General features: G+C 44.6%; 1 protein-coding gene across 1 annotated transcript in view; it reads left to right on the plus strand.

The window, feature by feature from the left end:
* LOC147716857 (uncharacterized) overlaps positions 1-12,489 on the plus strand; it is a 159,707-nt gene that overhangs the window by 133,491 nt on the left and 13,727 nt on the right. The window contains exon 5 of the mRNA XM_086923768.1: positions 10,900-11,170. Within this exon, the coding sequence (XP_086779894.1) occupies positions 10,900-11,170 (271 nt within the window). The remainder of the gene's footprint in view (positions 1-10,899; positions 11,171-12,489) is intronic.

Consider the following 12,489-nt stretch of genomic DNA (forward strand, 5'->3'; position numbering starts at 1 on the left):
CGTGACACTCTGCCAAACCGTGTGGTGGTCCGTTAATTCTGTGGTCAGAACTGGGAACAGAATCTTGCTCCATATATATATATATATATATATATATATATATATATATATATATATATATATATATATATATATATATATATATATATATATATATTTCCTACTGGCGGTCGCCAGTAGGTAGATATAGTTAGGACCTATTTTCCATAGGAAATCACCAACATTCTATTTGGAATAACTTTGGCGCCGGTTGACGAATCTTTGCAAAATATTCAAAACTAATGGCCAGGTCTGCTCCGCTCCTACCTTGAAAGTCTCGGGGTGATTCGTGAAGCGGGGGGGGGGGGGGGACGGGCGAGAAAAAAGGGGGGTCCCAAAACGTGTTTTCCCAATGCAATTTTCCATAGGGACCTTTAGCTGCAGTTACAGCCCGAACTGCTGAACGGAATTGCACCAAATTTGGCAAAGAGGTAGTCCTCAGTTCAGACTCGTGCTTTTGGCTTAAATGGTGTCGATCTGTTCAGTAGTTTGTCAGATATTAATGGACAAACGTTCATATATATCTGGGTGGAGCCTAACAACACATCTCATCGTGGGAGCTGATTGGCTGTCAGCACTTCATCCAAGAAGTGCTGGCAGCCATCCTGGGACCAACATACATCATAGCACCTCATTAAAAAGCATTGCAGTTAATAGAAGGTTTTAAGACGTTAGTTACATTATAAATCATTTGTTGATGGCACCACACTAATTTTAGGAATTGTGGTGTGTTCTAAGGTGATTTTACCATGTGAAAAAGCCTTCTGCTGGGCTATCATGAATCATGTTTGAGAGAAAACTATTTTCTCATGCTTGTCCCATAGAGGTTTGGAAGGTGCTCCAGAAGCTAAAATGAGAGCATATTTTTTGTAAATTCACATTATCTTTCTCAGTCATGTGAGAATGAAGTCTGACATTCTCAGTAAAACATGTACATCCAACAAGGGCAGAAACTGCCAGTTGATTCCTATGTGTTCTACTGCAGCTTCCCAGAGTTTTCTAAAGAACAACTAGAGCGCTAACAACCTTACTATTGACAAAATTATGGCACACCTGAAGCCATCTTGATTGGAATAAACTGGTAACACTTAAAACATTTAATTTGAAAAGGAACAAAATAAGGGGGTTTATTTGGCATAGAAATTATGGTAAGTGCTGTAGAAAGAAAGATTAGGGCATGTTTTAAGTGAGATCTCAATATCTTTCTGTTATATTTCAACAGGAGCAGCCTGTCAGTTTATTGCTTTGTGTTCTACTGCAGCTTCCCAGAGTATTTTAAGGGGTCCCTTCTTCATTTGCTCCCACAGCTGGTGTTGGAATCGTCATACCTTCCTGAAACAGTCCGTGGGGACTGCACCGTGTTCCTGTGGCCACGCTATCTGCTGGGGAAATCGTGGGCGTGATGACTCCATTTCCCAGATTCCCCCCGCGGCGCCTGAAATCTATGCGAGCACCAAGCACCAGGAGGCACCTTAAAACCATCTTTGGGCTCACGCAGCGCAGGTCCCTTCTTCATTTGCTCCCGCAGCAGGTGTTGGAATCGTCATACCTCCCTGAAACAGTCCGTGGGGACTGCACCGTGTTCCTGCGGCCACGCTATCTGCTGGGGAAATCGCGGGAATGAGGACTCCATTTCCCAGAGTCCCCCAGGGCGCCTGCAATCTATGCGAGCTCCAGGAGGTGCATTACAACCATCTTTGGGCTCACGCAGCGTGGGTCCCTGCTTCATTTTCTCCAGCAGCTGGTGTCGGAATCGTCATACCTCCCTGAAACAGTCCATGGGGACTGCACCCTGTTCTTGTGGCCACGCTATCTGCTGGGGAAATCTCGGGCGTGAGGACTCCATTTCCCAGAGTCCCCCCGCGGCTCCTGCAATCTACGCACCAAGTGCCAGGAGGCGCCTTACAACCATCTTTGGCCTCACTCAGCGCGGGACGCATGCAGGCATGCCTGGGCGCTGCCCGGGCAAAGCCTGGGCCAAAGGCGGGCCTGTCCGTTCCCGTCAGGAGCCGGAAGAGGCTGGTCTGGGCCACCCCCTTAACTCCCCCGGAACCTTGAAACACTCGCCTCACTGCACGGATACTTGCTGCCAACAAGTGGAGATGAGGTGAGGACAAACCTAAGGTGATTATTTGTAGGCTTTTGTCTTACTACTGTGGGATGGAGACCGCAGTACAGCTTGGATATTTATTCCCAGGAAAAACATAGAGGAATTTGGCAGAACACTATTAGTTTTCCTGAAGGTTTTGGACTGTCCTGTTTGTATTGGGTCTGCCCACCTGGTCATCTATTCACCAAGCAGGATGAGCAGGAGGAAGGTGGAGGCTTCCTTGGTGGTGTGGAATGTAAAGGGGACATTAGATGCATTTTTATTGAGGGCAGAGTCTTTATTAGTGCACAAGATCCAGTTGGCCGAGAAAAGACTTTCATTGGACTCAATCGTGTCGCAGAAGAGGTCGTCAATTTGGGGCTTAGCTACGGCCAGGTAACGTAAAGTTGGCAACCCGATAGTCCAAGACACTGTAAATGGTGATCATATTGTAATTAGCCCGAACGCCACCGCTGTAGCACCACAAGTGGCGGGATCATCAACACAAACAACCAAGTTATCACAGGAGGTTCTGTGTATGACAGAGTTGGTTGCAGAAGAGAGTGAGGAGGGCTGTGTTCCACATCCAGTACTATCATGTGGGACAGGTCAGGCAGAGGGAGGCCCCGCTTTGGTCACGACACCGAAGAGGTGTGAATTAGCCACGAGGGAAGGCGGGGAGGTGGTCACCCGGTCCAAAAGGGCATGATTAGATAGAAGCGAGACAAGTAGGGCTGTCACCGCTTTAGCTGGCCCCACGGCAACAGCAAAGCGAACCCAAGGGGTGGGGCGCCACACGGTTAACAGTAAACCCAAGCGGAAAGGAGTGCCAATCCTGGCCAGGGCTAAAGATATAGAAGGTCCTGTAGGGAAATTACAGTGCACAAATTGCGGAGAGGAAGGAAATGAGAGGGGGAACACTCAGAATTGTTGTCCAGGCTGGGAATAATGTTAGGTACTCACCTAGGGCCCATACACGAAAATCACAATAATTGAGGAGAAAGTGTGTCTGTTGATTGCCCAGAATAGCAACCATACAAACGTGGTAACTGCACACACAGTAAATAGTTTGGGGGCACTAGACATTCCCACCCCTTTAAGGGTTGCTTTGCCCTCAGAGAGACATAATGACATGACACATGCTAATGGAGGGTGTAGATAAAGAGCTCTTGGTGGGGTCTAGGGATGGAAATGCCCTGAGTTTAAGGGGTGCTGTGCGAGATACCAGGCACACGAGGGCGGGACCTGCAGACCAGAACCTGAGTCCGAATGTAGGCTCGGAAAACACAGGGGGCATAGCAGGTAGAGCACTTGCACCACAGGATATTGTGTCCGCCCGAGACGACTGCGTCAGGTGTACCACGGCTCTGCCGGTTCTAGATCTTCTGCCGGCAGCCTGCCCTTACACAATAATCCTGACAGGGGTCCCGGACCTTAGTGGAAATAGAGAATAAACCCCAAAAATGCTAATTAATAAGGCAGCCCATTGGCTGAATAGAAATGTACAATTTAACATCACAAACCATATGCATATATTAATGGCGAGACGGGTGTCCTGGATTGGTTGTAGCAGGAAGTGCTTCCCAGGAGACACTGTGATTTAAAATTTTAGGTTTCCAGGGCTTGTACATGATCTCCTCACCCAGTGTAAGGGCCCTTCCAGACACAGAGCATTTCGACTATCAAAATATTACCACTGGGGTTCTTTTATAGAGATACGAGGGGAGCAAATATTAATGACATTCAGAGGAGTGGTCAAGCAGGACGTGTCCGAGGGGGTACCCCGGTTCAGTTATTCAATCAGTATGCTCCTCTTGCAAACGTCTCGGCTCAAGACGATATTGATTGACGCGAAAAGAGCACCCCAGTCGGGGATGGCCACAGATTCAAGTCAAGTCAAGTCAGAGAATTTATATAGCGCACTACATACCCAGAGGGTCTCAAGGCGCTTGAGGAGGGGTGGGGAATTACTTGTCAAATATCCACGTTTTAAGTTGCTTTCTGATGCTAGGTGGTTCTGGGTAAGGCGAAGGTAAGTGGGAAGTGAGTTCCAGGTTTTAGCTGCCAGGTAGGAGAAGGATCTACCTCCCATGGTGGTTTTGTTGATGCGAGGTACAGTGGCAAGGGCTTGGTTGGATGATCGTAGTTGGCGGGAGGGGGTGTAGAAGGACAGTCGTGTGTTGAGGCATTCTGGTCCGATTTCGTAGAGTGCTTTGTGTGCGTGGGTTAGGAGCCGGAAAGTGATCCTCTTATTGACGGGAAGCCAGTGGAGGTTTTTCAGGTGACTAGAGAAATGTTCTTTATGCGGGATGTCTAATATGAGCCTGGCTGAGGCGTTTTGGATTCGTTGGAGTTTTTTCTGGAGTTTGGCGGTAGTACCGGCGTAGAGGGTGTTTCCATAGTCCAGGCGGCTCGTGACCAGAGCGTGGGTGACCGTTTTCCTAGTTTCGGCGGGGATCCAACGAAATGTTTTTTTGAGCATGCGAAGAATGTTGAAGCAGGATGAGGAGACGGCGTTGACTTGTCTGTTCATTGAAAGTGAGGAATCCAGGATGACGCCCAGGTTCCGTGCGTGGTCTGTCGGGATGGGTGCTTTTCCAAGGGCTTCTGGCCACCAAGAGTCGTCCCATGTGGAGGGGGAGGTACCTAAAATGAGGACTTCTGTTTTATCTGAGTTCAGTTTCAGACGGCTGTGTTTCATCCATTCGGCTACTTCTTTCATTCCTTCGTGTAGGTTAGTTTTGGCGGTGCTAGGGTCATTGGTGAGTGATAGTATCAGTTGAGTGTCATCCGCGTAGGAGATGATGTTGAGGTTGTGTTGGCGGGCGATGGCCGCGAGGGGGCTCATGTATACGTTGAAAAGGGTGGGGCTGAGTGAAGATACTTGTGGTACGCCGCAGATGACTTCAGTGGCCACTGACTTGAATGGTGGAAGGCGGACTCTCTGGGTTCTTCCGGTGAGGAACGAGGTGATCCATTCTAGTGCTTTTCCTTGGATTCCGATGTTTCTGAGGCGCTGTAGAAGAGTGCTATGGCAGACTGTGTCGAAGGCTGCGGAGAGGTCGAGGAGGATGAGGGCGACTGTGTCTCCATTGTCCAGTAGGGTTCGAATGTCATCTGTTGATGCCGTTTCTCTCAATACAGGCACAGGAGGTACATCACTGTTACAGGCCAAGGTGCTTATGTTCCCGTTTATCTCAGGAGACTCTAGCGGCCCTGTTATTGAAGGGAATACTCAAGTAACCCGCCCAGGCCCACCAGTCGTCTGACACTAGATAGCCCAGACATGCAGTAAAGCGTTGCCTGCCGTGGGTTTGCGGTAAAACCTGCTTTGCAACTGACCTTCATTAACAAAGAATTCAACATCTAGGAACACAACAGCTTCCTCACTCATATTGCTAGTGAACTGTAAATTTAGTGTATTAACATTTAGTTCCTGTGTAAAAGATGTTGCCTCCTCAATAGTGCCCTCCCAGATGAAAAAGAGGCCATCTATGTATCTCCACCAAGTTTTGACCTTGGTGGTCATGGTCAGATTGTGTTCCACCATGAGGACCTGCTCCTCCCAGTAACCCATGTGAAGACATGCGTAACTGAGAGAGAAGCAGGCCCCCATAGCCACTCCCCTGATTTGCAAGAACAACTGGTTAGAGAAAAGGAACACATTGTTTTCTAGACAGAGTGCAATCATAGCCAATAACATTTTAGAATGTTCCTGATAACAGGGGGGTCTTCTTCTGAGGAAATTTTCAACTGCCCTAATACCATCCCTGTGTACAATGCTGGTATAAAGGGACGACACGTCCATCGATACTAACAAATAACCTTGTTGCCATTTAAAGTTGGCCATTTTTTTAAGCAGATCACCCGTATCCAGGACAAAGGAGGGCAGTGTTTTGACATGTTCCTGCAGGAAGAAGTCTATATATCTGCTTACATTTTCTAGTATACTGTTTCTTGCAGATATGATAGGACGCCCGGGTGGTCGTTGGTGGTCCTTATGGATTTTCGGAATAAAATATATGACTGGTGTGGTTGGACAATCAACTTTTGCATATTTGTATTCCTCCATAGTCAGCAGGCCAATGCTTCTCCAAGCAATCAGTTTGGAGTAGATGTCTTTATGTGCCTGTTGTACCTCCTTGGCACCAATTCGCTTATAGCAGTCCCGGTCTGTCAATTGGCTCAATGCTGTTTCCATGTACTGATTTCTTGCCCAAAGGACAACATTGCCACCCTTGTCCGATTGGCATATGATCACATTTTTGTTTCCCTTGAGTTTTTTGATCAATTTAAAGTACTGAATGTCTTTGTAATTTCTTCTCCTGGTCGCGTTGTATGTCTTAATATGCAAGTTCTTTAACTCAGCAGACACCCTATCATGGCAACTATCCAAATTGTCTTCCAACAGCAGTGGGCGGAATTTAGATTTAGGCTTAAAAGGTTATATATATATATATCTATACTACTAGTATAAATAGAGAACAGAAACCTTTTGGCAAGGTAAACTCGGGAACCACAGCGCCAATCCACACACCCAATAGATTGTTGGAATCCTCAGGGTGTGTAGATGGACATAGGCGAAATAAAAATAAAACGTAAATGAAAAAATTAAAATTTAAAAGCTAAGTAGTCCCCTAAAAATAGCGCCGGCCGCGACATAGACCTAGACGTGCGTGATGACGACAGGCGGGGAGGAGCGGTGACGAGCGGCGAGGAGAGGCGGTGAAGGAGCGGTGACGAGCGGCAAGGAGTGGCGGTGAAGTCCGGAGCGCGGGGAGGAGCGGCGGCTCAGGTAAGGCAAAGGCGAGGCGGGAGGCGGTCTGTGCAATGTCGGGGCGGGCGGGGCCTGAGAGTGGCGGTGAAGTCCGGAGCGCGGCTCAGGTAAGGCAGAGGTGGGAGGCAGGCGAGAGGCGGTCTAGGCAATGTCGGGGCGGGCGGGGGCCGGGCGGGAGTGCACAAAAGCCGAAAATGCTGCCCCCAGCCCCCTTCTGTCCTGGGCAACGCCAGGGCGGGCTGCTAATATATATATATATATTTCATAATCCTTCTTTCCAAAAAAAAAAAAAAATCGTATCCACCTCATCTTTTTTTTTATTTTATTTTTTAATATTGCGGTGAGCCATCAAGCAGGGGCTGAGAAAAGGTGTATTGTGTTTTCTTGCGCTGAACTGTGCCCTAAGGGCAGCAATGGCAGACATTGGTAGGTCAAAATTAGTGTTCTTGAATCTAGTTTTAGAATATTTGGGAAAGAGCAACTTCCCCCAGTTGTTCCAAGAGAGTTATTTACTATTCTCACTCCAGTCTTGGAATATTTGAGGAAATGTATACATGGTCCAACTATTTTTAGGAAGAGTTGAAAAGTAGTAAATTTGCTTGGGAGAATGCTGCTCCTAAAAAAGACAGCTCAAGCAAAAAACATACAGAGGAGAGGGAGCTTCAAAGCACGCTTTCTTCATTAATTTTTCCATACGAAAATTAAACAGCAAAACCACAATAACGGCTAAACAGAATTACACAAAACTCGCAGAGAGCTATATCTTGGACCAAAAAGTGTACTTTTTGCGTGTAATACTTTTCAGAAGTGTTTGTGAAATTAAGTTTTAAGAAATGTTGCTATTTTTTACTGTGGTGGACCCTCTGAGCCAACAGATTTAACACCATCAATGCTGATGGTATTCCCCTCCTGTGCTGATCCCGATTTATTCTCATTGTTCATGACGAGCTCAGCTCGTCATGAGTGTACGAGAGGTGTACCTCCTGACGAGCTGAGCTCGTCATGAGCATCAAAGGGGTTAAAGATAACATCTGATTGGCTGCTACCACAGCAATAAACATAATGCCAGCCATTTAATGACTTTTGGACTAAGTCCCTGGGGCCATAAATGAAAAATCCATAAAAACAAATTACAGCAAATTCACTTTCGATACAGATTTCTGCACTTTTATAAAACAAAATATAACCATAGATGCTCCAGGGACTGGAGGTGGTACAATATCTTTGATATGGGGAGGCGGGAATTCCACGCCCCTCCCCAATGCTTTTCAAGGTCCTGATTTGTTTAATATGGAGAGTAGGTGTGCAGTCTCCTTGTGGTCCGGGAACCCTATCTTCTGTGGCAGAGTTAAAAATGAAGGGGCGGGGGCATATGGCGTCCCTGGATGATGTCATTAGTGATGTCAGTGATGTCAAATGAGATGTCATCCGTGATGTCATCAGTGATGTCACTGACCATGTCATGAATGATGTAATATGTGACATCATCAGCAGTGGATTGCGGGTGCGCGAAATATAGTTAGTACAACTAACTATATAGGAGCATTTTAAATGCTAATTCCTAACTATATAAGGCCTGAAACCTATGGTTTTTTAAGTGAATTTGCAAGGTTTTTTAAATGCTAATTCCTAACTATATAAGGCTTGAAACCTATGTTTTTTTCAGTGAATTTGCAAGGATTTTTAAATGCTAATTCCTAACTATATCAGGGGTGAAACTTATATTTTTTTTCAATAAATTTCAAAGGTTTTGTAAATGCTAATTCTATTAGCGGATACCATTTATATATGTTATTATCCTTCTGGGACCAATTGAGCAGCCATCTTGTTTCTCAGGAGAAGTGAGGCACAAGAGAGCACAAAACAAGAGTGGAAAATGCGAAAAGGGGGCAGGGTTGAGACCCCCTGACCCCCTAGCCCTTCTCAGGGGGTCCCAGAAGGACCACCAAGTGCAAAAAAAAAATGTCTTTTGTTTTTTAAATCGCGGGGTACGCGCATGGTACGCGTACCGTACGCCGCAATTTTTTTGACTTTTTTCAAATTTCTTTTGCCCTTGGGGGTCCTTTTGGGACCCCCTGAGAAGGGCTAGAGGGTTGGGGGGTCTCTGCCCTGCCCCCTTTTCGTGTTTTCCACTCTTGTTTTGGGCTCTCTTGTGCCTCAGTTATCCTGAAAAACAAGATAGTGGCCAACACTTCCTGGTTTGGAAAGTAGACAGTCGACTGCCAGCCAATCAGAAACTCGCTTGCGCATGTAAGGGTACGCACACGTACGCATGCGATATGCGTACGGTGCGCATACGTGAGCGCATATAGATATATCATTTGCTCAAATTAAATTTTCTCAACAACTACTGGAGGGATTTTCACCAAACATAGCAAAGGCACATCTGCATACCAGGCCCTACCATTTTGCCAAGTTCGGTGTAATTCCATTCAGCCGTTCGGGCTGTAGCCATGTCTAAAGGTACCTATGGAAATTAGCATGGGGAAAACACGTTTTGGGACCCCCCTTTCGGCCCGCTTGACGAATCCCCCCGAAACTTTCAGGGAAGGAGCGGAGCAGAGCTGGCCAAAATTCTGGAAAATTACACACAGATTCCTCAATCGGCGCCAAAGTTATTCCCAATACAATGTTGAGCGCATATAGATATATAATTTGGTCAAATTCAATGTTCTCAACAACTACTCGAGGGATTTTCACCAAATATAGAAATGGCACTACTGCATACTTGTCCCTACCATTTTGCCAAGTTTGGTGTAATTCCGTTCAGCCGTTCGGGCTGTAGCCTTGTCTAAAGGTCCCATACAAAAATGCAATTTGAAAAATTTCAAATTCAATTTTCTCAAGAACTAATGGAGATGGAGGGATTTTCACCAAACATAGCAAAGGCACATCTGCATACCAGGCCCTACCATTTTACCTAGTTTGGTGCAATTCCATTCAGCCGTTCGGGCTGTAGCCGTGTCTAAAGGTCCCTATGAAAATGAACATGGGGAAAACATGTTTTGGGACTCCCCTTTTATCTCGGCCCCCGCTTGACGAATCCCCCCAAAACTTTCAGGGAAGGAGCGGAGTGAAGCAATTTTAAGGAAAATTACACGCAGATTCCTCAATCGGCGCCAAAGTTATTCCCAATAGAATGTTGGGGATTTCCTATGGTAACTAGGTCCTAACTATATATACCTACTGGCGACCGCCAGTAGGTAATATACATATACATATACATATACATATACACATATATATGTATATGTGTGTGTTTATACATATATATGTCTATATAGTCGAGCATTCAAGACCTCTTGTATATACTTAGTATATACTTATATGTGTATGTACATTGTGGGCTCTGGAGATCAGCGCTAGGACTTGTCTGCTTCCGCTTACAGACTTTTTTTTCTGTTCAACTGCCTCTATTAAACTGTCTTGATAGAAAACGACCAGCAGAGATCAGTAAAATACCAGAATCACTTTAACATGATTTCTACTTGATTCCAGTCCATAGAAATGGTCTTCCACGGGCAGTCATAGAGAATAATATTTTTTTCATATCTGGTATTTTCAGTGATATGACCACAAAGGCCCTGATTTTATATTAATAACAGAGCTTTCGACTACACCATTTCCAGCTGAAAGGCAATATTTTTCTCTATGTGTTCCCATACCTGGAGTGTCACACAGTTTGGTGCTTACCTTCCCTCCATGTTAAAAAACAGTAGATGTTTCAGCACCCAGGTTAATGTGCAGCATAGCTAAATAAATGTAATGTCCCAAAGGCGAAACTGATTTCATTGCAAATGCTTGTTATATATGTTGATTATGTCACAACATGTACAATCTTATTAATAAGAAATAGAATTAGAATTTTTATTTAGAATGCATCCTTATTAAGTCATGGTAAATATTGGATGCATCCTGCATTTTTCTTTTGGTATATTTAATTGGAGAGATTTACTTATGTTTTTTGTTTTTCTTGTTTTTGTGCTGTGTGTAGGTCAGCCCCCATCAAAAAAAGAAAATCTGGCTGGCCACTGCAAGGAAATTGCAGGCCCTGGGGGTCCATGAGCGGCGTAGTCTGCACTGCCGGAAGCGGTGGGAGGACCTGCGCCGCTGGACCAAAATAACAGCTGAGGTCCAGCTTGGAAAGTCCTCCAGGGAGCGTAAACGGGTGCGGCGCACCCTGACCCCATTAATGGCCCGCGTTTTGGCAGTGGCCTACCCACAGCTTGATGAGGAGCTGAGGGCCATGGAGAAGCAACAAGGGGGTACGTCTAAGGTTGTTTTCATGGTGTTGAATGATTAATAATCTTTTTTTGAGGATCAAAATAAGTATTGCTACTCAAGCCACAACTACAACAGTCTACCTTTAGAAAATGAGAGGTGTAATGTGTGTGATGCTGTATGGTCAGTATTACATAATATATTCAATTACATGCACCTGCTCACAACTGTATTAATGTTTAAGACAAATCTCTTATGACTTATGAAAGATTAGAAAAGCTTTGCAGATACAAATAATTTTTAACAAAGCTGCAACATCTGTCATTTGCTAAATTTTAGACTGCCCACTTCCCTGTTTTCAAATTTCATAAGTGGAGGATAATCTTTAAAAGAAAAGCTTGTTTTAGAAATTAATTCACATTTGTAACAACAATATTGTCAAACAGAGGCCTACATTCCCACATTAACGTATTACTATGCTTGTTGGCATATATTTATTGCGATTTTCTTATACAAGAGAATTGGGTAGCATTGTCTTGATTACATTATATTATCTCATTATTTGTCCCCTTTTTGATGAATGTACATATCTTTTGAAAACCAGTACTGTACCAATTGCACATGCGCTGTGCTTGTACTGACACTTGTACTGTCAATCATAAATTGCTTTATAGGATTCAGTTATAATACATGTCTATGCATGTGTTGCTTATTATGTTCTAAGTAGTAATTCATTGTCAGTTATAGTATAGTGTAAGTTAACACTCCGATCGTGGCCTTGTTCCTTTCAGGGCACATTATGAGATTTTTACAAACCGGTTTTATACACTAGTGTGAATATAAAATGTACATGGAAGTGTGATGTAGAATACTTCTGTTATTGCCTTCAAGCATGTAAATGTGAGTTATGAGTATAAGGTTGTGTAGCAAGTGACTTATTAGTCACACTAAGCCAACATTGACGCTTTATGAGATGTGTTAGAAGAGGGGCTTCTATTTTAGTGCACATGTACAGTTTAAATGGAACCAACTTCAAATACTGATTTTCTCTTCATCTATACTGATATAACTTTACTAATTGTGATAATTTGAAGATGATATAAAGTCAATTCCGGCAGCAGTGCACCTTTAGTAGTTAGACTATTTGCCTCTTTCCCAATGTGCTGTTGTTTACACTTTTTAGGCAATTGTTTTTAAAGTCTACTGTTAGAAATGGGGTTCTCTAGTTGGCAGTGGTATGCACCCTGTCCAGGTAGGAACCCTTCATTCTAGTAAGGTCTGAGAAAGGGCCTCTTTTGACATGGTTAGCCCTCACTTTTTGCCTTGTATTTGACATGGTTTTGATTGTAGTGCAGAGGATACC

Source organism: Lissotriton vulgaris, chromosome 5 (assembly GCF_964263255.1).
Source record: "Lissotriton vulgaris chromosome 5, aLisVul1.2, whole genome shotgun sequence".
NCBI classification, from domain to species: domain Eukaryota; kingdom Metazoa; phylum Chordata; class Amphibia; order Caudata; family Salamandridae; genus Lissotriton; species Lissotriton vulgaris.